The sequence below is a fragment of the Ambystoma mexicanum genome, chromosome 5q (assembly GCF_040938575.1).
Source record: "Ambystoma mexicanum isolate Mex_15411 chromosome 5q, UKY_AmexF1_1, whole genome shotgun sequence".
Classification (NCBI taxonomy): domain Eukaryota; kingdom Metazoa; phylum Chordata; class Amphibia; order Caudata; family Ambystomatidae; genus Ambystoma; species Ambystoma mexicanum.
This window is the reverse complement of record NC_090933.1, coordinates 1,341,639,967-1,341,664,632: the sequence shown is the minus strand read 5'-3', so window position 1 is coordinate 1,341,664,632 and position 24,666 is coordinate 1,341,639,967. Positions and strand designations below refer to the sequence as shown.

The 24,666-nt window shown below is 46.9% G+C and overlaps 1 protein-coding gene across 3 annotated transcripts in view; it reads right to left on the bottom strand.

The window, feature by feature from the left end:
* The window catches only part of PARP10 (poly(ADP-ribose) polymerase family member 10), a 453,575-nt gene that overhangs the window by 267,958 nt on the left and 160,951 nt on the right, over positions 1 to 24,666 (bottom strand). For all 3 annotated transcript variants that reach the window (XM_069621970.1, XM_069621969.1, XM_069621968.1), the window contains exon 5: positions 22,279 to 23,141. In XM_069621970.1, coding sequence (XP_069478071.1) covers positions 22,279 to 23,141 — 863 coding nt within the window. The remainder of the gene's footprint in view (positions 1 to 22,278; positions 23,142 to 24,666) is intronic.

The following is a 24,666-nucleotide window of genomic DNA, read 5'->3' as shown; positions in this document are numbered from 1 at the left end:
CTGCACATAGCCTTGTGGGAACGCATGCTTCAATAGCATAGGATATTCTGCAGAGGGGCAGGCTGGGAGGGCGATGTGGAATACGTTGGAGGATCATCCAGTCGAAAGAACGTTACCAGTTGGTAAGTAACTTGTTCTTCAAATGGATTATGTCCTCCAATGTATTCCTCATCTTTGACAGACTCCCAAAGCAGTATCCTTGAACGCAGGATGGAGAAGAATTTGCATATACCCAATCAGATGGCAGAATAGAGCACTGCTTTACCAAAGACCATATTTTGACCATGGAAATTATCCAGGGAGTAATGCTTGACAAAAGTGTGGATGGAAACCACATTGCAGCATCACAAATGTTTTTGACAGGAACTTCCCGCTGTAGGGCTGTGGATGGAGCCATGCCCTTGGTGGAGTGAGCCCACACCCCCTCAGGAGGGTACTTGCCAGCCAATCTGTAGTATTCAGCAATGGTGAGGATAATCCACTGGACAAGGTCCATTTGGTAACAGCTTGGCCCAATCGGTGTCCAGTATACCCCACAAAAAGTTGGTTGTCCACTCTGACCCTGGACATACTAGAAATATAAACGCTCAAAGATCTCCTAGGGTCCAACCTATGGAGTCTCTCCTCTTCCTTACCAGGATGAGGAGGAGGAGGATAGAAAGCAGGAAATGCTACCTTCTGGCTCAAATGAAGGTGTATGGCTCAAGACACAACCTTAGGTAGAAAGGAAGGACGTACCCTCAGTACAACCCTATCCCTGTGGAACAAAGTAAAGGGTGGCTTAGACGGAAGTGCCTGCAACTCGCTCACTCTGCAAGCAGAAGTAACTGCAATCAAGAAAACTGTCTTGAAGGTCAACAGTCTCAAACGACAAGAGTGCAAAGGTTCAAATGGAGCACCCATTAAGAATTTCAAGACTAAATTCAGATCCCGGAACCTGAAAAGGGGACTGCGGGAACACATTTGTGAGCGCTTTTAGAAAGTGGGTGATCAAAAGTAATCTTAAAATAAGAACATTCTTCAGACGAGCGCTTGAAAATAGACAGCGCTGCCAGGTAACCTTTAATGGTACCCACTTGAAGACCCTTGTGGGCGAAAGAAGAATTCCTTGCTGTATTGCCTAGAACCAGAGCTGCATTGCTTCCCTGCACAGCGGGAGCAACCCTACACCCCCCCCTCTTTGCTGAGGTAATGCATGGCCACTGTGTTGTCAGTCATGATCAGGATACTCTTCCCGTGTACCAACAGCAGAAAAGCCTTCAGGGCCAGCCTGATGGCCCTCAGCTCCAAAAGATTGATGTGAAGTCTGGACACCGACAGAGACCAACGACCGCTGGTGGTCAGCTCATTGGCGTGAGATCCCCATCCTGTGAGGGAAGCATCCGTCATTACCATCACCTCCGGCCACGGCTGCCAAAACGGCTCTCCCTTCATCAGATTGCCTTCGCTGGCCCACCGCAGAAAATCCTGTGAGACCTTGAGCGGAATCTGAAGGAGATCCGACACCTTGCCCGAGAATTGGGACCACTGCGTCCTGAGAGCCCATTGAAGGGATCTCATCCACAGTCTAGCCTCCGGCACCAGGAAAATGCAGGATGCCATGGAGCCGAGCAACCTTAAGAATTTGTGAGCCAGGAGACTCTGGGTATGTTGAAATTTGTTGACCATCTGGACAATGTGATAAGCCCTAACCTTGGGTGGTGAGGACTTCCCCAACGATGTGTCCAACACAGCCCTGATGTACTGGAGCGGTTGAGAAGGTGACATATGCGATTTCTTGAAATTGAGGGAGAAACCCAGCTTGTGAAGGGAGTGGCATGTGAGGCTGGGATGATCCAAGGCCTGTTTGGGAGAAAACGCTCAGATCAGCCAGTCGTCCAGGTAGGGGTAGACGTGAAACCCCCCCCCCTCCTGAGATACGCTGCCACCACCACCATGAGCTTGGTGGAGACCCTCGGGGCAGAGGTCAACCCGAATGGCAGGACCCGAAACTGAAAAGTGCAAGCTGGCAATGGCGAACCTCAGATATTTTCTGTGCTTTGGATGGATCTGCACATTAAAATAAGCATCCCGGAATCTAAGTGCAAACTAACAAAAGTTTGCACCTTTCTCATGCGAACACATATACATGCTCACACAACACACCCATAACACCCCCCCTCCCACACCCTCAGCACACCTCCACCCACAACATAAACAAACCCCACTTACCTTCATCTTCACGCTGGGTTCCTGCAGCGCCGGTTCCCGATCAGGGAAGTGAAAGGGAAACGACGCTGCAGGGTCCTTTTTTTTTTTTTTTTTTTTTTTTTTTTTAAACAGAAGACTGCAGGGGTGTCCCCCGCAGCCCCCCTCACTATACAATAAAGTATAGTGAGCGGGGCGATGCGGGGCACACCCCCGCAGCCCCCTTTTTCTTATTTTAATGCTACCACCAAAGGTTCAAACTTTTGATGTTCGAACCTTTGGTGGTAGCATTTTTAGAACTTGGTCCATGCAACCATTTTTTTTTCCAGTAATTTCAACCTAAACCAGCATCCTGTAGGTCCAATGACACCAACCAATCCTGAGGTTGGAGGGCCTGAAGGACCTGAGAAAGAGTGACCATCTTGAACTTGTCCTTCCTGAGGAACTTGTTCTAGCGAAGCAAGTCCAAGATAGGTATCAGTCCTCCGTCTTTCTTGGGAATAAAAAAATATGGGGAATACCAGCCCTTGTTCCTCCACGCCACAGGCACTTGTTCTATAGCGCCTTTCTCCAGCAGGGTCAAGATTTCCTGCACAAGGAGCGGATCCGGAATCTTCAAAGAGAGTTTCCCCCGGTGGATTGTCGCGAGGCCGATTTAGGCAGGGTAGGCAGTAGCCGTGGGCTATTGATTCCAGAACCCACGCATCTGAAGTAATGGATCGCCACTCTTCGAGATGCTGAGAGAGTCTGCTCCCAACCGGCAAACAATGAGACCTGGCCTCATAGCTGTTTCGGAGCGCCTGTGGCAGCGCCTGAGGGCAAAGAGGCAGCTGCTTGAGAGGCTTTGGCACCAGGTCCTCATCCACCGCAAGTACCCTTACGGTGTCCCCTTTAACTGGCTGCTCCTCTCACTCTACCAAAAGAGGAGTAGTAACGAAAAGGAACCCCTCCACTGCTGTCCCCTAGGACGAAAAAAGGCAGAGGTTGACGCACAGCTGCGCCCAAAGATTTTGCAGCTGCTTTGGAGGTCTGCAACCTCTCAAGGCTCTCATCAGCCTTGCTGCCAAACAAATGAAAACCGTCAAAGGGTGTGTTGAGAGGACAGGCCTGCACATCCGGTGCAAAGCCCGACTTCCACAACTACGCAAACCTGCGTATCACTGTGCTCGCAGCCATGGACCGACTGACACTATCTGCTGTGTCCAACCCAGACTGAAGGGATTCACACATGGCATCCTTGCCATCCTGCACAATAGCAAGGAACCCATCCCTTTCTTCCCCTTCTGGAATATGCTCAGCTGCCAGAGATACAATTCCACAGAGTGTGCGACAATTTGGCCAAGGCACTGGTGGAGTTGGCTGATTTAAGGGCCATACTCCCAGCTGAAAATAGCTTGCATGCCCATCCATCGAAGTGGTTTTCGTCCCTATTCGGAGGGATGGTTGGGTACGACGCCTGCCTCGAGGTGGCCGTGGCCGCCTGAACCACCAAACTCTACAGAGTGGGCTGTGTGGCTAGATAGCTGGGGTCGCTACAGGATGGGTGGAATTTCTTAAGTCAGTGACTTGTTGACCGCTGGAAGAGACTCCGGGGTGTTACAAGCAGCAGCCACCCTTTTCTGTAACGCCATGTGAAAAGGCAACACTGGGTCAGTGGACGGACTCGGATTTAAAATGTCAGTCAAGTCAACCTGATCAGATTCAACTTGAGGGCCGGACCACCCCAGGTACTCCGTAACCTTCAACATCAACCTCCGGAGATGTATCCAGGCCATTGCCATCATGTAAGGATTGCCTCAGATCCTCTAGCTGACTGTCCTCCAAAAAGCATCAGCAGATTCACCAGGAACACCAAAAGGCTCCAACTCCACATCAGACCTCTCCTCATCGATATCCTGTAGAGAATGAAAGAACTCCCTCCTAGGTACAGGAGTAGAGCTGGAGTCAAGAGGAGGCCTTACAGTCTTAGACAACGCCTTTCTCAGAGGCTCCATCGCTCTAGGGGCCTTCACCGGCAAATTCAGGCCGGTAGGCCTCGATGGCATAGAGGGCGCCGACAATGGTGCTGAGGACTTGACTCAGGGCAAGGCCCCGACAGACGCCCTCTATGGGCACGGCGCCGATGGCGTCGACACCTTCCCAGACTTCGACTGTTTCGTCAGGGACGAAGACCGCGACCTGGATCTGGCACGTCTCTGCCGATCTACCGGAACCTTGTCCGAACGGCACCACGACGGTTCCCAATGTTTATCGCGCAGAATGCCCGGGCCCGAAGGCATGCGAGTGTCAGACCAAGACCTTTCCCCGCTGGCTTCAACCGAAGGTGCGGACGGGACAGTGCCCTGGAATAAAAAAATTCCAGCATTTTCTCCCTGAATGCCTCACATTCCTCCAGAGTAGAGGATTTAGTGGGGCAAGCCACTTTCCTCGTGGAGCCATCATCCGACGAGGACGGGGGAGGCGACCGGTGACGCCGCTTCCGGGAGTGCCTCGACGAGGACGACGAGTGGCGAGAACCACTCCAGGACCGAGATCCCCTGGACTCCCTCCGACGGGGAGAGTCACCCCTCGAGTCATCGGTGGAAACACCAGCAGTTTTACTGGATTTACAGGGTTTGGATACCCGACCTACCCGCAATTTCCCCTTACTCTCCTGCAAGGTCTTGGCAGTGAACGGATGGCACTTCGAGCAGTCGTCTGTGTCGTGGCTCTCCCCGAGGCACAAGCGAATATGGTGCATGTCCGTGATGGACATCTTGGACTTACAGTCCCTGCACTTTTTAAAGCCCAACCACAGGGTTGGAGGAATAGAAGAAGAAAACATTATCGAAGTAGGCGTGCCGAGTTCTCGAAGCAAACATGTTTGTGGAAAAAACTGAACTGAAGCTACTTATAACATCCGATGATGTCACCCTCGACTGAGGCTTTCGAGGGACATCGACCCAACACCATCGACGCAGGACACCCTCTGCCGAAAAATTTCCAAAGCAGCACAGCTGTGGACATTACATGTCAAAGAGGTGGAATACGTTAGAGGACACAATCCATTCGAAATATCTGTGCCCTGGAGTACTGTTGAATCCCCCCCCCCTTTTTTTTGCATCCTGAGGGTTTGGATTCAGGCTTAGGGATGACATCTTCTCCGGTGTCCTCTCCACCGGCTTGGCTGAAGGCCTCCCGCCTTGGGGTTAGGGATATTTTAGGCACTGTCAGGGCACGGTCATGCTACCTTGAGTGGGTCAGTCCTGTTGGCCTTCGAGAGGGCGGCCACCACCAACTCGATAGTCGAGTTCACCTGGGCCTACTGGGGCAGGTCTGCGCCTTGGTCTTCTCTGGATTTTACGGAAGCTTCGCCGGGTTAGCCGATTTCCTCTTCGAGGAGGTGCTGGAGCAATGGCTGGAAATGGAGGCAGATGGTGAAGATGGCCGCACCCTGCCCACAGCGGGACCCGCTTGCGCAGCGACCGCGACCGCGATGGAAATTGACTCCCTGTGCTTGGCTTTGTCTTGGGCCCGCACGGATGGAGCGTCCTCAAAGGACTTAGAAGCCATCTCCTCGGACCAGCTTGTCCTGGGTGAGGCTTGCCCCTGCTTGCCGCACGTGGCAGAGGGCTTGGCGCTGAGCCACAGCGCCAGCCTACTGTGACGATCCTTCACGGTTCACCTGGAGAACCCGAGGCAGATTTCACAATCCGCTTCTCTGTGCTGGACGTAGAGGCAATGGAGGGGTTTGTCCTCTACAAATATATTCCGCAGCTGGAGCAGAGCTTGAAAAGGGAGTTTCCCTCTTCTCTTCCGACATGGTCCGGAGTGCGGAGTAGGCCAGATGGCCTTCTGGAATCTTTGATGAAACTTTGACGATGACATTCACCGGCAAAAAGACCTGCGCTTGTCAGCCGAAAGAGCACACAGGCTCTGTTAGCCAAAAATTGAACTTGTGTACAATTTATTTATTGGCATTTCGTAATTAGGTACATTGTGCAAGCAGTAACGAAAGGGTAAGACAGAAGCGCCGAGTGCTGCATAAAACATAACACTACCAGTTGTCGATAACACCTTAATGTAGCGGGTAAATGCGAGTCATCAGTTAACCAATTTACATAAACAATAAGAACATCTACAAAAAAAACCTTCCTTCCCCCTCCCTTTCCCCCCCCCCCCCCAACAGTGTGAATTGACGCAGTTATTTTCATATTAACAGTTCTCAATGTTGCTATAAGTCTACCAACAGTAGCAGACGTTTGAGAGAAAGCTGTTAATGCAAGAAACCGCTGGGGCATAATTCTCATATGAACACAGGTCTAGAGGATTTTCTGAAAAACCGATTAAGCCATCTCACCCATCGAGGGAATTTTGGAACTAACCACGAGGAGTACCCAGGGCCCAAGTCAAGCAGCCCTCTAAGAATAATGAAATGACTGCAGACTTATAGCAACATTGAGAACTGTTAATATGAAAATAACTGCATCGATTCTATCATTATGTGGATCAGAATAGGAAGAAAAAATAAAAGGTAGTGTGTAGCACCTGAAAATCTGGACTGAATACTTACTGAGTTTGCCAGATGGAACTTTCTCAACGTCCCTAATCAAACATAGTGAATTACAGATTCAAAGTAAAGAAGCATCATACTTGGGAAGAATTGAATTCTTGAAAAATTAGGTTCTTTGTCCTGAAGATGGCCCATATATTAATTAGACCAACAACATCCGAGAGTGCGTAGTATGAGTCTATGAGGCCCTGGTTCCATATGAGTTATAGTATTGAACACAATCAAAATGACTGATGAATAAACACAGAGAGGCTTTATATAACAAACAAAAAAACCCGTTTCTCTTCCCCGAGTATATGTATTCACTTACAAGTGTAAGACCATAGGTGTCATTGGTCGATCATTAGTCTGACAAATCCAGGAAGCATCTGTCCCAAACAAATTGATTTGTTTTTTCATTGATTTATGTCACAAATAGGTATTTATTGAAATAATTGTACTGTGAGTATATTAGATGTGTTTTTTGAAGTCTTATATGTGTACACCATTTTATAGTGGTTTTTAAGTTGGTTTTAGAAATGCATAACATTGAATAAAATGGGATGTTTATGTATTAATGTATTGAATTATCTATTATAAGAATAGATTGTCAATTTACTGACAGGTAGACACTTAGGGACAAAAAGAGAGGGGTAGTCAATCTGTCCTGTTTTGCCAGTTTGCTTTATTAGTCTCCCGCTGTGCAAAGTCGAGCCCCGGATAACAAAAAAATAGGGAGTACCCAATCAAGAGAATCAGACTGTTTTGGTCAATTGTTACAGCTCTCTGTTGTGGGTGAGCCCGTGGGCACCTAGACTTGCCCGATGGTAATGATGTTGCTGTGAGCACATAGTTGGAAGTTTGCCAGTGTGATCACATGGGCAGCAGGGGTGCCATGATCACACAGACTTAAGACAAAAGTAAATGCGTGACCACACGGGTTACAGAGGAACAGTGCTGTGAACACAGCGTTACCCAAAATAATGCGCCGGACAGAGGTACACCATTCATGGAGTCCGCTGGCATACTAAACGGCGTGAGGCTCCTTTTAGTCGCAGTACGTCATGACCACCTCATGACTCGCAGCCTTAAAGGGTCCATCACCACACTCTTCTCAGAAGTCAGAGAGCTATGTTCCTTCAGAAATTAACATACCTTCTAGGTGAATTATCTGAGAAAGAATTGCCTTCACTGATATTAGTTACAGGTGGGGAATTGTAACTCAATTGTGGACTTCACCCCTGAGGGGTTATATGATACTAATGAAGATATTTGTCTACCAAGGCAGATTATGAATGATTGCTGGGAGATTCATCCGGGTGTCTATTACATAAATCATTTTTCAAATGGGGATTACAGTCTACAAATGGGTGTTTTCCTAAAGGCATTGTTTATAGGCCATAACAGTGACAATATTTGATTTAATTTTTGTCACCACCAAAGATTGGAAGACTAATCAATTTATTAATATTTTTTTTTATTTTGCATTTTTAAAGCGATCACATAGCCCGAGGGCATTGAGGCGCTGTTACAGGAATATCTTAGTTGCGTATTTATAACGCGCTTAATACCCAGAGGTTTCTAAGCGCGGACCCGGGTATCGAACCTGTGTTGCTTTGTGTCGTCTGGCTTCCAAGGCGAGCACATTGCTGCCGAGCTATCTGACCGGGACAATGATTTACAAGTAACTGCTAGACAGGATAGGGGCCACACAGCCCTATTATTAAGACTTAATAATCGCTCATGGTGATTTTATTAAAGAATACTAAAAAAGGGAGGTAACCTTTCAACCAATCGTCACAAAATACGTTGGGATAGAATTATAGAAAAGAGCTAAAAACGAACCCTTTTAAGAGATAATAATAATAGCATTGGGATGTGTCTGTGCAGTGCTGCCCATTTTGTGAAACCACCAAGATTCTCTCGCTAAATATGCAGCATCCATTGTTTATAGGCACTAATGCCCCAAACATTTATTTTTAGCATATAAGGAAACTAAAATTTTTAAATCTAATAAAAACCCAGACCTAGGGGGGCGTGGCCAGGAGCCGTGGATGATGGGCGCCTAGTTCCGCTGCTCTGACTCACCAGTTTATAAATACGGCCCGCTAACAACCTTTCTGCCCGTTTTCATCATCTTTTTCCAGCTCTGCTGCTGTGACGGGTTGCGGTCGCTTTGGTGGGCAATCCCAAGCCCCTCCTGTTTGTGGTGCAAGACAGAAGCCGCTCCGCCTGTGGAGACAATCAGAAGCACTGGTAACAGAGTGCACGGCTCGTGCCTCGTCGGCAGCTTTGCAAACACAGCGCCACCATCAGAACGCTGTGTTTACTTCAGGCTCTCTTCTATTGACGTCCAAAAGCTAAGTGCTTATTACACTGCTTTAACAATATATTATACTCTAGTTTCTCCATAAAGGGTGTCCTTGGAAGCTGTAAATACTGTTTTGAAACGAACTGGGCTACTTCCTAACACCCACGTTGGATGAGAGAAGGGGATATTCATACTAAGGAATATACTCTCATAGATAGACAGCGCATAGCAAGTAAAGGACAAAAGGCAAGGCAAGGAAACGTTAAAGGTGTTGAGGATTTTGACTGAAACGAAGTGATAAGACTGTAAGCACTGTGAAGGCATAGACAATCCTAATAGAAAGAGTACAACCAATTGAAATCTAAGCAACTCATCGCTATGTATGCTCTTATTTAACACATTGTCGGTTTTCTTTTTAATATTCAGCAAGCTCATTGCATTGGTCCCGTAAGATGTTCTATATCCCCTAATCGCCACCCAGAACTCTAATATTCTACTTGCTGGACTATTCTCAGCTTCAGCTAATCATTTGAACGAGTAAGGAGAAAGGCTCTCTCACTTGGCATGGAAGCAAGATTCACATCTCTCTAGATGTAGCAAGAAGTACTGCTCTTCGTAGAAAATAATTCTTATCCTTTCGTTCTGCATTTAAAACAACATCATCAAATATGGTTTCTATCACCCATGCTCCTTTAATGTCACCTATGAGAGATGTACGGCCATGTTTGACAATCCAGCTGATCTAAAGGCATATATCCGCTCTATTAAGACAGAAGGCATGGACACGTCCTCTCCGGCTCACGCCTCAACCTCTTCTGGAACATGAGTAGCTTGCCTTCTGGTTATGTTCTTCTCTCCTCTGCTCAACTTTATCTTTTCTCACAGCCATTATACATTTGTTGTCATATTGATGGCGAGTCGGGTGCCGTCATGGAGTTCATCTTCCGCTGAGAGTCGTACTTTCCCTTTGTTGATGGCTCGGTTGGTTGTCACCCACTCCTTTTTGCCTTTTTCTCCCTTCTTTCTTCCTACTTCCCGGTCTGATCATTTTCTTTTTCTTGTCTTTTTCATGTTATATAGGCGGCTGTTCTGTATTTTTTACTACAATGCCCTCTATCTGCAATCCTTGGCCAGACTCCCCTTCCCCACTCCACTATCCTTTTGTGTCTTCCGTTCATGTTTTCCCCTTGTCATGGGAGGTTACATCCTAAACTTAATTTCATTAATTCATATTATTCGATCATTGAACTTTGTATTAATCTTTGCTTGCATTTTATATTCATTATTTGTCTATATTATGCCCCAACATTTACTTAATAGCTATTATGTTATTTAAATGTGCACTTGAAACGTTAAGGGTTGCAACAACCCTATAAAACGATGCAAGATTTTAACATCTCAATAAATTCAAGCCCTCACTGGCATGCATACAAGAGACCAACCTATCAAATCTTGAAGCGTTGAAGCTCAAATGCCTTTGGGTCAAGGAGGTTATTGCTAGTCCGGCAGTTGGGGGAAGAAAATTGTGTCACTATACTTCTCAGCAAGAAACTATCACTCGAGATATTGGGCCGTGATGCGGATACCAATGGGCGCTGGATGTGGGTTAAGCATTTCATAGGATCTGTGCATGTTTCCATTTTGAATATTTACGGTCCCATCCTGCCTTATCCAAGCTTTTGGATATCCATCAAACAAATGATTATCCAAAATGGTTTTGCTAATCTCATTGTGTGTGGAGATGTTAACCAGGTCCTTTACCCATTCCTAGATCAGAAGTCCAATTGAGTTTTTAAAGCATCTAAAGCCCACAAATCCTTTTTAGGGTACTTTGCAGAGACAGGTCTTGTTGACTCATGGAGGTTGTCCCACCCTACACAATTAGACTTCACATTTCATTCGCCACCACATAACGCACTCTCCCGCCTAGATTACATTTTCTCTTCCAAATCTATTACGCACACTATTATTGACTCATCGATTTCTAATATTATTATTTCCGATCATGCCCCTGTCTGCTCTTCCTTTAATTTTGAAGATATCAAAAAATTGTCATTAAGATGGAAATTTAACAACTGCTTACTACAAGATCCGCAGTTTACTGAATCTGTTCAATTGTTCCAACAATTCTTCGCTGTAAACCATGACCATGACACTTCAGTTGTGAATAATTGGGATGCGTTTAAGGCAGCGCTGAGAGGCCATATCATAGCATATTCAGCCAAAAAAAAAAAGTTACGTAAAAAGCACTTGACGATCTTTATATCCAACTGACCAATGCTGAAAAACTTTATTAGCAGGATTCTAATACTACAAACCTGTGTCAAGTCTTAGCTTTACGCTTTCAAATTAACAATGAGCTTACTGATCTTGCTGCAGGGACTATTCTAAAATATAAGACCAAAATTCCAACAAAGCCGGTAAATCACTTGCCACTCATCTCAAAACCCGGAAAGACAGATCATACATATCTCTTATTAAAGACGCACTTGGCTCCTCTCTCAATCACCCTGCAGACATCTTAAACTCTATTAAAAAAATGTATTCGGATTTATACACTCCCGACTCTGTTATCCCCTCAGAGAATACGGACTCTTTTCTAAATAGTATCAATAGACATTTGTATCCGCACATTGATTTCTCTCATTTAGATGGAGACATTTCACTTCCAGAAATCTCCTGCACCATCAAGGGATTAGGCAGAGACAAGGCCCCTGGGCCTGATGGTCTTTCTACTGAATTCTATGGAAGTCTGGCCCACTCCCTTACCCCTAAACCTAAATCGCTATTCTCCCACTTAATATCCCAAACATCCTTCTTTGGCTCTTTTTCTGAAGCTCTTCTTATACTATTCCCTAAGGCTGAGAAAGATCCCACTCTTCCTAGCAACTACCAACCCATCTCCCTTGTTAATGTTGAAAGCAAAAGCTTTGCTAAAATCCTTGCCAATAGAATCGAATCATCACAACCTGCCCTGATTAAACCCGACCAAGTAGGATATGTAAAAGGACGGACAATTTCTGAAAATGCTAGATTATTACTCGATACCCTTCATGTCGTTTCCAAGGATAAAAAGGATAGACATGGATATGCTGCCATAGCACTTGATCAGGGAAAAGCTTTTGAGTCAACTGGGATTTTATGTTTCAATCCCTCCGATGGCATGGATGCGGTCAACAGTTTATTTCCCTTGTTAAACTCCTTTACTCAAGTCCCAAATCTTCGACTGGGCAATCATCATCCTTTTTCCCTTATAAAGAGGCACACGACAAGGTTGTCCTCTTTCCCCCATTCTCTATATTCTCTCTCTTGAACCACTGCTGGAACTTATTAGATCAGATAGAAACATCCCTGGGGGAAATCGTTCATTAAAATTGCAGCAAATGCCGATGATATTCTCATGCTCATTAGAAATCCTAAACTCCACCTCCCCTCATTTGCTCAAGTGTCCGGCTACAAACTCAGCAAAGATAAATCTGAAATATTACCCCTCAACTCTTTTTGTCTGAAACACAATTTAGATGTCTTTGGTTTTAAATGGTGTCAGAACTCTATTAAATATCTTGGTATTCGCTTTGCCCCCTCGTTATGTGAAACTATCAAAATCAACACACAAACATTATTGGATAGACTCAGAGAGCTTACATCAATATGGTCTCCCCTGTATTTATCCTGGTGGGGTCGGCTTGACACTATTAAGACAGTGTTGTCCCCCATCGTTCTATATTATTTGCAACTTCTCCCGGTCCCACTATCTCTGACATTTTTCAAGTTCATCCATTTCATCCTACTTGATTTCTTATGGGGCCAAGGTAAGAGTAAAAGGATTTCTGTCGCCAAGTTAACAGCCCTGTAGGATAGGGGAGGGGTTTGGTTCCCAGACTTCAAATCTTATCACTCAGCATTTCTCCTCAAACAATCCCGCTGCTGGTTTACTCCCCATGATTCCCCTAATATTCCTTCCTGGTGCTTGTTGGAAGTAAACTTGGCTTTCCCCGTTAACCCAACCGACCTCATCTAGGTTTTCAACTACTCTTCTACGGCTCCATCTGACCCTACTAAGGCCTCCATATCTGCACTAAGAACTTTTCTTTTTCCCCATATTAAAACCCCCTCAATGAACCTTTCCCCATTGCTCAACAAAAATGTTAACATTAACAACAGAACTTAACATGGCAAAACTTGGTTAAAAAAGGGTATCAAATGTTTTCAACAAATTGTTAATTGCCCCGCCATGCTTCTTTCAACAACGGCAATAACTTTTCCCCATACCTACCTCAGATTTCAACTTTTATAACAAGTTGGTTAATTCTTGCTTGGATGCACTTCATATATTTCTCGAATATCTTTCTTTCACCCGCTCTTAGGTGACACTTGAATGTTAGCATGTGCCACACTTAGAATTGTAAACATTAGCCTGCGTAGCAACTAGAGAAGATTGTGAATGTTAGCATGTGCCACACTTAGAATTGTAAACATTAGCCTGCGTAGCAACTAGAGAAGATTGTGAATGTTAGCATGCCCGCACTTAGGTGACACTTGAATGTTAGCATGTGTCACACTTAAAATTGTGAGAATTGGCCTGCGTGGCATCTGGATGGGATTGTGAGTGTTAGCATGCCCACATCTAGATAGAATTCTCAACATTAGCCTGCGTCGCATCTAGATAGGATTGTGAAGGTCAGCAAGTGCTACACTTAGACAAAACTGTGAATGTTAGCATGCTAAATGTCAGGTAACCCACTAACCAATATAAGCTCAAGCTCTCTGCATACATCTCACTCAAAAACTCACACAACCATCTCTCGCACAACAAGCAGCACACACTTCACAACACTGCAACAACACAAGCCGCACCAACAGCACACGTGGACTGACACCGATCCAATACCCACACCAAAGCTCAGCACCCAGTGTATACCGAGTAGAAGCTGCCAACAGAACACCACTCCTCTCACTATCCTACTCCCTCTTCACCTTACTAACCCATCCCACCTTATCGTTTGGAGATCCGCCAGAGCGCCTAGGGACCAACTCCGTTGGTGACGGTGCACGGTACAAATACCTTTAACATTTAACAGAGCATTTATTACCCCCCTGAAGCTATACAAATCCCAAAAAGAGGTTGATAAATGCTTGTCGTGCGGTGCTGCTTCTGCCCCCTATAAACACATGTTTTTCAGTTGTCCATATGTGTTTACGTTTTGGCAAGCTGTTTGGAAGCTTCTCAAACTCATTTTTTCTGTAGATGTCCCACTTTCCTTTTTGAATATTGTCCTGGGTAGCCTGACAGTTAAGAACATTGAACTGAAAACCTCTGCCAAGCTTTATGATTTGTTTACCGCCCTTGCTCTGAAGCTTATCACCTCCAACTGGAAGAACTCGCATGACCTTTCAACCAAAGGCTGGTGGAACAACGTTCGTCACCTACAGAGGATGGAGCGAAGTATAATGCCAAATGGGCGTTTTTCATTCGTTATTTAGATTGTTTTAATGCATCTGCACATGGCTCCTGAATTGTTATACTGGTGTTCCTCTATATTAATCTCTCTAAGGCAATGCTTGATACCTTTCTCTTTACTCAAATATATTTACCAGAATTATCATGTATTCTATTGCTGTAAACACCTCTCCCTTTTCTTCCCTTTGTTCTCGTGATGGTTTCCAGTCTGTTCCCCCTTGTTTGTCTTTGTATGGGCTCCTCAATCCCATTGCAAAATTCACTTTGACTTAACCTCTCTATGTATCATTTGTATCGTCCTACTCTCCCAACTACTAGTTCCAAGCCCTCATTGTTAAACTCCCCTGGACCACTTTATGATTAGTGCCTTTTTATTTTTTTATCTTTCTTTCATATTGTGCATTTCTGCAATGTTATTAATAGGTATTGTTATTATTCCTTACACTTTCAATAAAGATTATTTATTTAAAACAGATCTAGATGTTACAATGGCTGAACTATTTAAGGTAACTCCAGATTTTGGTGTCCTTTAATATGCAATACATTTAAAATTAAAATAGCATCAGGTTTGTACCCTATTTCCTGGAAAGATATGGATCTGACATTTAAGAAGTCTGACAGAGGTGCTTGATTCTTCATTTAAAATCTTTGGCAAATTGATTTTAACAAGACTTGGCACACAGATTTATAAACTGCCTTTAACTTACCCAATCTTTTGACCATTTTACATTCTACTGGCATCAGCAGAAACAAACCGGTCATGCGGATTGAGTTACATGAATAAAAATGTGCTGCAATGTGAATAAAAATGGCTTTAAAAGAAGCCACCACTTTGTCCATTAGCATAGCACCGGGGCGCCCACTGGTATTTTAATTTATATGCCAACTTAATCTAATCGACATTACTAGAATTGCAAGCAGCTGTTCCGATGATAAATGGAGTTGGGTTCCGGTTTTGGCATATGTGGATGATTGTGTCCTGTTGGCTAGGATCCCAAATCACTGCAGAGATTTATGGAAACACAGATATTATTGACCTTGGTTTGACTGAGGTTTTGCCATATATGTCACTATGCATTTCTCTCTGAACAAAAGATTCAAGTCATGGCTGCTTACAAATGCAATGCACTGATTATGTGGGCATGCGATTTGGTCCGACTCTTAAGCCAAATACTATGACAAACCAGAATGCAAAATGACAAGCAACTGATGTCATTTTTAATTTTGCTTACTATTACAGCTCAACCAGGGAAATTCATTTTAAGAGCATATGACGCCAAAGGAAAACGTGTTGCCTATATGGGGAAGGCGCATGGAGTACTAATTATAAAAGCAAGCTACAGTGTTTGCAAAAGACTGCTTGGCTCACCACAAACCGCTCCTAATTTTAATGTGCACAGAGTACTGAACACTGTTCACTAAGGTGTGGCCCACTTTACACTACTTATCAATCTGGAGAAATCCAAAAGCTATGCTAACAAGACACTTCAGGTTATATTATGTCCAGCGAAAGTGCACATAAAATACCATGTGTGATTGCAGCAGAAAATTAACTAACCAAAGTAGCCGCTTCAATCGAGATTAATTTAATTTCCAAACAAGAAACTTATGACTGGAAGAAGAAACAACATGATTTATACACGACCAAAATATCTTACAGGGCGTTAATGAAAAATAACATCAATTTAGAAACAAAATCCAGTTGATTCATCTTTTTTGTTGAGCCAGAGCGGGTTCGAGCGGTCGCCATAGCCCCGTGTGGCCTGCTGCTGAGGCTGCCTCCCTAGCCCCGTTGGGCTCCAGTTAAGCCTCCTGTTTCTTGTTATTTTTCTCGTTAGCGCTCCGTGCGCGTCTGTGGTGCCCCCTGCCCCCTCCCTCCTCCTCACTTCCTGGTCCTCCTTCCCCTCTCCCTTCCGGCCTCCCTTCCCGCCCACCCCCCCTCTGATTGGCTGTCCTTGCAGCCGCTCTGGGACTACGGTACGACCGCTCACCACGCTCGCTTCTTTGTTGAGCCAGAGCGGGTTCGAGCGGTCGCCGTAGCCCCGTGTGGCCTGCTGCTGAGGCTGCCTCCCTAGCCCCGTTGGGCTCCAGTTAAGCCTCCTGTTTGTTATTTTTCTCGTTAGCGCTCCGTGCGCGTCTGTGGTGCCCCCTGCCCCCTCCCTCCTCCTCACTTCCTGGTCCTCCTTCCCCTCTCCCTTCCCGCCTCCCTTCCCGCCCACCCCCCCTCTGATTGGCTGTCCTTGCAGCCGCTCTGGGACTACGGTACGACCGCTCACCACGCTCGCTTCTTTGTTGAGCCAGAGCGGGTTCGAGCGGTCGCCGTAGCCCCGTGTGGCCTGCTGCTGAGGCTGCCTCCCTAGCCCCGTTGGGCTCCAGTTAAGCCTCCTGTTTCATGTTATTTTTCTCGTTAGCGCTCCGTGCGCGTCTGTGGTGCCCCCTGCCCCCTCCCTCCTCCTCACTTCCTGGTCCTCCTTCCCCTCTCCCTTCCCGCCTCCCTTCCCGCCCACACCCCCCTCCCCTTCCTCTCCCCCTGCTTTATATCCCACTCCCTCTGGGCAGCCCCCCTGCCCGGCAGCCCCCTAGGCCAAGGGCCCCTTAGGCAAAGGGCGGCTCCTACGACTGCGGCTCCCTGTGTGTCTGCAGGTGTCCGCAGGGGACGCCAGGTGCCAGTGTCACCTTCTATCTCCAGCTTCTGCCGGCCCACCCCACCTACACCTGTTCACCTCATGCGCATGGTGCCTTCACCTCACTCTCCTCCCCAGTTGTGGCTATTTGGTTTTTCTCCCCCCGCAGGTTCTCAAACTTAGGTGGCCTCTCCACTGGGTGTACCTAATATGCATTTACTGTTGTTTCTCTAAAATGTGGTAAACTAGGGTTTTTCTCCCCCCGCAGGTTCTCAAACTTAGGTGGCATCTCCACTGGGTGTACCTAATATGCGTGGTCAACTTGGCCTTGCCGCTCACTGCCCTCTTGCTTTCATATTGTCTGTCTCCCCCCCCCACTCCCTCCTATTCCATGGTGCTCTCTATCTCGCCTATCTTCTCTAACTGCTTCTCTATTGACTATCCTGCTCTCCTCACTAAATCCGGTAGGAAAAAGTTTAAAAAGGACATCCTGGTCTCCGACCCAGGCCTCCCTATCGCTGACACCTACACTAATGCCTGCTCCAAGGAAACTCTTACTGACATCCTCTTTTTTTGTGCCTTCGCCTGACCTATGGACCCTTCATATGGTCTCTGTGCTCTCTCCTTTCTCCTCTTCACCCATTAATGGTGGCACCAGTTGGGATGTCCTCTTGGCCCCCTTCCGCTCCTCTAAGGCCATCCTTAATGTCTACGCTAATGGGACCGTCTTGGTCCAAGGCCCTCAGGCCAACCTTCACCTCTTTGATAGACGCTTCCCACGCCTCATCAACTTCCTCTCCTCTCCTGCTATCCCCCTTCTCTGTCCTCGGCTACCTTGCCTCTACCCCCACTCCCTGCCCCCTCTCTTGCTCCTTCCTCGCCTCCTTCTTCTACACCTCCGCAGGGCATACCTCTGATCTGTACCCCTCCCCAGAAGTCCTTCAAGGATGGCAACCTTCTCCACATTGCCACTCTTAACTCTCGCTCTGCAATCAAACATTCCTCTGATATCTGTCACCTTCTTGAGGAACTGGACCTGGATGTCCTCGGTCTCACTGAGACATGGTTCACTGCCAGCTCTGTCACCAGCTTTGACACACTCCTACCTGACGGTTACAAGATCCTCTCCGTGCCTAGGCCCAACCGTGCAGGGGGGGGGTGTGGCCCTTATCTTCCCTGAGTGGATTCCTGCCACTGTCATTCCTACGCAGATCTACTTCTCTTTTCAGTGTCTTGTCTGCCGACTCTCTCTCTCTCCTAGCCAGTCCCTTACAGTGGCTACTATCTATCGGCCACCTGGTCAAATTTCCTCCTTCCTCTCTGAGTGGGCTGACCTCTCCTCCTCACTCTTGGCCTCAACCACTCAACTCCTCTTCCTTGGTGACTTCAACATCCACCTGGATGCCTCCTGTCCCCCCTCTGGACTCTTTCGTGACCTCTGCGACTCTCTCTCACTCTCTATTCTCCCGTCTGGGCCTACCCATTCTGCAGGGCACACTCTTGATGCTCTGATCTCTTCTGACCTTCCCCTCTCCGTCCCTCTCTCCACTCCCCTCTCCTGGAGTGATCACTTTCTCCTATCCTCCCACCTCACCCTCCCTACCCCACAGGCAAAGCCACCCTCATCTCTGCCAACCGCCTTCTCGGTCATCCGACCCATGAAGCGCGTGTCAATTGAGGCTTTCGCTGCCACCTTCTTGCCCCCCCCCCCCCTTCGGCTGACTCCCACCCTGACACAGCCCTCTCCACACTCCACTCTGCTATATCTGATTGTCTTGATATCCTTGCCCCTGTCATGAGAATCCGCCTGAAGCCTAAAGCCAAATGCAACTCCTGGTTTGACTCGGATCTCGTCACCCTAAAACGCAAGTGCAGGGTGGCAGAGAGGAAATGGCGTGCTTCATGTACATCCTCTGACAAACTGGCCTGCCGCCTGCTCCAAAGGCAATACCGTCTCTCCGTTCTCACCAAGAAGAGAGCCCTTATCCAAGCCCGCATCTCTGCTGCATCTAACAACTCGGCCGAACTCTTCAAAATCTGCAAGGAGCTTGCCAACCCTGCTGCAGTCTCCACCTCTCCTGTCCCCTCCCAGGCCCTCTGCACTGCACTGGCCTCTCATTTCGTCTCTAAAACTCAGGACATCCTGTCCACACTCTCCTCCTATCACCTCCCTCCATCTCTTCCTGGCTCTCCCTCTGGCCCTTCTGCAGCCACCCCTCCTCCCTCCTTCTCTGCCTTTCCCCTTTTTTCCGCTGACGAGGTTTCCAGACAAGTCCGATCTATGAAAGTCTCGTCTAAACAGGTTTACCCCTGCTCCTCTAAAACTATCAAGGACCACATCGACTCCCTGGTTCCTGCCCTGGCTGATTTTTGCAACCACTCCTTCGCCTCTGGAGTCTTCCCATCCCCCCTTAAGCACTCCCTTGTGCATCCTCTTCTTAAGAAACCCTCTTCCGACCCCGCCTGCCCAGCTATCGCCCAATCTCCATCACTCCCTTCCTGGGCAAGCTCCTGGAGAAACTGGCCATCTCCCAGCTCAACCTCCATGCTGAATCTGTTGGTAGTCTTCACGACCATCAATCTGGCTTCAGAGCTGCCAGAAGCACGGAAACTGCTCTCCTGAACATCCGTGAGGACCTGCTCTCAAACCTCGACTCCAACACTCCGTGTGTTCTCATTCTGCTCGATCTCTCTTCTGCCTTTGACACTGTCAACCATGCCATCCTGCTCAATCGTCTCCGTGATAACCTGGGTATCACTGGTCAGGCTCTGGCGTGGCTGACCTCTTTCCTTTCCAACCGACCCTCCCAGGTCCAACTGGGGTCCTTCCTCTCTGACATCTTCTTCTCTACCTGTGGTGTCCCCCAGGGATCTAATCTCTCTCCCTGGCTTTTCAACCAGTATCTGGCACTCCTTGCCCACCGCATCGCCACTCTCTGCCCCAACTTTCAGTGCTATGCGGATGATACCCAGCTCATTTTCAGGCTACCCTCGGCCTCCTCCTCTCCTTCCCTCATCTCCGACTGTCTGTCTGCTATCCAGGAATGGTGTGCCGCCAATGACCTCTGCCTTAATGCCAGTAAGACTGAGATTCTACTCATCGGCACACCCACTTCCTCCTTCCCTGCAGCGCTCTGGCCAGCCTCTCTTGGCCCGCTTCCTGCTCCTACCTGCATGGCAAAAAACCTCGGGGTCATCTTCGACTCCACACTCTCCTTCTCTCCTCATATTACTGACGTCTCTAAGAAGTCTCACTACCAGCTGCACCTCCTCAGAGGTATTCTTCCCTTCCTCTCCTTCCCCCAGAAGCTCACGGTCTCCAGAGCCCTGGTTCTCTCGAAGCTGGACTACTGCAACAGCCTCTATCTTAATCTGCCTGCCTCTACTCTCCGCCCTCTGCAACTCATCCAGAACAGGACTGCGAGACTTATCCTTGGCCTCAAGCCCAGGGACCGTATCTCTCCAGGACTGAAATCTCTACACTGGCTCCCTGTGGCTGCGAGGATTAAGTTCAAAACCCTCTGCATTGTCCACAAGGCCTTCTGGGGCCTGGGGCCTAAATACCTTCAACTCTCTCTTCCTAAATATGTTCCTTCCCGAGCCCTTCGCTCATCTGTCTCTAATTCCCTCAGGGTCAGCCGCTTCTCGAAGCAACGAGCTGGGGGTAGATCTCTCTCTGCGGCTGGGGCCTCCCTCTGGAACAGCCTTCCTGCCTCCCTGAAACTTGAGGAGAACCATCTTCGGTTCCGGAAGCACCTCAAAACCTTCCTCTTTGCATCTGCTTTCTCTCTCCCTCTCCCCTGCTAATTCTTCACTGAAACTGCACTGAACCTGCACCTGGGCCACTCTCACCGACCTCGGTCCTTGGCCCAGCCACTCTCCACTTGCACTGCCTCCCTGGCAACCCCAGCACCGCGGGACTGTCTCTGCATCCCCTACAGCCCCCCCCCCCTCCCAGCACTTGTCTGCGCTTACCTTGCACTTGCCACCAGCTGGCCCTATGTATTATTTTTTTTTTTTTACTCTACTTACCCTGTTCAGCACTTCCCCCTCTCCCCTTCCCCTTGCACTTTTCCCTTCCCCCTACCCCCGCACTTGCGCGATCTGAATGACACCTGGCCTAGTAAGATCGTTGTCTGTCTTCCCCCTGTTTCCCCCCTCCCTGCCTCGTCGCGCCTTGAAACACTTGTGTATAGGCGCGTTATAAATGCCATATCATTAGGAGCATATCTGGAATGGTCCCTTTATTTAAATTATTGAATATTTTAGTTTTCATCTGCAAAAACTCAATGATGCTAGAGGAAGATGGAAGGATTGTAAGCGAGGGGCAAGGTTTTCTCCATTTTCTCCGTGTGTGCCTTCATTACACATTTTGTATTTTTTCTCAAAAATGTGCCCACAGAAAGACATATTTATACATTATTCTGAAAGAATCTGGTTTTCAACAATGTTGCCCTGCCTTTATATACCTTTTATGTGTCAATTATTTGCCGGTGGCTTGGGATCAGTCCAGATTTTTACAAAGGGAACTTTATATTAGGAACAAGAGTGATTAGCTAGGGACCTTTTAGAATTGTTCATGTGATTTATACCCAATGTGCATTCAGGAGATGTTATCGCATTTTTTAAATACTGTTGGGATATGTTTAGTTCCAAGATTAATTGATGATTATGCATTTATTTTTCGATTGCTCAGAGTAGATTTTATTTTGTATCTAGCTTTTATGGAATTTTTGGCCCTAAGATAACATGAATTGACTGACCTGCTCATTTATCTATTTGCTCTCATTTAAAGCACCTTGCAATGGGGCAACTCTGTTTACGTTCCTATTCTCCTGTACAACATGTATGATACAAACATACTCCACAGACCATCTGAGGTAGAGCTGAGCAGAAATATAGTATTTGTGTTTGTAAGGGTTGCATGTGTGAGCGGGATGCTCTCTGTATGGGAAACGAAAGCTGGGCTCTTTATTCAAGAAGCAGAAGCGGGTCGAATGTAAGAAAAGGAAGGTTGAGAACAATATGGGTGAGGGCAGTGATGTACTCATGTAACGAAGTGCTGAACTATGTAGTGGTCTTTCAGAGGATGAAAGCGATAAACTTTGTATGGGTGACTCAGGTGATGGTTGGGAGAGCTAGGAATATAAGAGCCTGGCCTTACCCTGAAGCCGGTAACATCTCTTCCCTCTAGTGGTTCGATGGTCACCTCGGACATGCTGACCAGCAACTCATGGTTGTAAAGCTGCAGGTGCCTCAACATCGCTGGCTCCATGGTGATGACAGTGTCCTCCTGGTCCCTCTGCTGCAAGAAGGCCTGCAGAGCCTGCCAATTCTCCTGCTCATACTCACGCAGACAGACAGCCTGAATGCAATCCTGGTGGGCAGACCACAGCGAGCAGCAAGAGAGCGAGGCCTGAAGCTCCTGGAATTCAACCGAGTGAAGGACAGAAAAGCAGGACTCTGGCACTGGAACACTGAATTCGCACAGTGCTTCCTTCAGCTCAGCTGAGGCCTTCCGCACTGCCTGCACAGAAGATGCACTGACAGTCAGGAGGCAGTCAGCAACCATGTAGGTGGCCGAAGACTCTGTCCGTCTGAGCAGGTCTTCCAGGCGTGCGCGAACATCATTGCGTTGGACAAATTCTAGTATCCGAGTCTCGTATGGTATGTGTGACTGTGCAGCTGCCCTCAGGACCACCAGGATTCGCCCCTGAACCTGCTGGCATTGATCCTTCTCTCGCCCTGAGATACGCACGCCATTCTTGTCCAACTCTACCACCACCCCAGGGAAGGTTTCACGCATGTCCACCAGCTCAGGGCTGCGGCGCAACATCTCAAGCTTCCAGGATTCCAGGACATCTATGAAAGATGATGGCATTGGGTCTTCGACTGACACACTCTCTGGGTTTGTCTGAGGAGGCTCTTGGTCCGCTGTCGCCTGTGGGTGGAGAAAGTGATAGTATGGGGAGACCTGCAAAGGGCAGTCCTGTAGTCTATGAGCCTTCCGCAGTACCCGGTCTGCCACTGTAGCAGGGTGTAGAGAGGGAATGAGAGGAAAAACAAAAGGAGAAAAGCGGAGCAAAGGCACAAATGGCATGGAGAGAGACAAACAGATGTGAAGGGCAATTAGTGAATAAAGGAGAGAGAGAGGGGGAACGAGAGAGCGAGGGGGAACGAGAGAGAAGGGGGAGACGGTGGGGAGAGAGGGGGAGAAAGAGGGGGGAAAGAAAGAGGGAAGAGGGGAAGAGAGGGGAAAAAGAGTGGGGAAAGAGAGAGGGGGAAAGAGAGAGGGGGGAAAGAGAGAGGGGGGAAAGAGGAGATAGGGGGAGAGGGCGTGAGGGGAAGAGAGAAATAGGTTAGTTATTTGATATTTTCATATTATTACATGCAATTCTGAAATCTTATATACAATATCAAGGTTTATGCCGATGTACGGCTTTTTAATGTATTGTCTTTTTTAAACAACAAGGAATTTACGATACAAATATCTCAGATTCTGGAGGAGATTGTCATTTTCTCAAGTTGAAGTTTTATATGTGGCACAAACAAAGCTAGTCCAAAAGGAACGGTTTAAGTATGGTAACCTATAAAAGCTATATATCCATTAAACAAAATTAAAATCAGTTTGGTGACACTTATCTTTTAATAATAAGTGCTTTCCCCAAAGCTTTTCTTTTTTATGTATTTAATTCACAAACGGTCTGCACAAAAGTATACAAAAAAGAACAGGAAATGAACTCTAATGAAAACCTAATACCCAATGAAAAGAAATATCACCAATGTGAATAATATCTATGTATTACAAATTAAAAAGCAAGCAAACCCAACCATAATTGAGGATTTAAATGTCTTTCTTTTTTCAAACAACCAAATATTTTGGTTAAATTGTTTATGGCGTATGAACTAATTCAACATAACCTTTACAATACAATAGTTTCTTAAAATACACCAAACATATTCTTAGGTAAAATGCATAATTTAGTCGCTATACAGTATGACCATAAAACAAAAGGATTTAATTTCAATAATAGCAGTATACTAAACACATTCACAGCAATATAAATTCATTAAAATACAATACTTCAATAGACACAGGATCTTTCCAATATGTATATATGGGATACATTACTCACCGTAATCGTATTTCTGATGCTTGTATCGGCTTAGATTCACATGCTGTGCATAGGCTGACATCTAGTGGAACCTGGGAGTACTACAGTTGTTTTCGAAACTCAAAAAGGGACGTCGACAGGGCGTGCCAGTAATACTATCCCTAGAGTGACGTCCACTGTACCCATGGTCCTTCACGCGTCAAGGTCCCTCAGATGAACAAGTTACTTCTTACCTGGTAACGTTCTTTCGATGGGATGTTCCTCCGACGTATTCCTTATCTTGATAGACTCCCATAGCAGTGGTGTGTAACTGGAGGTCGGAGTAAAATTGCCATGTTTCCCTTCAAGAGTGAACAGAGTGCAACACAGCTTTGCCAAATCTAGTCCCTTGGCTATAGGAGGAATCCAGGTTGTAAAATCTTGTGAAGGTATGTGCA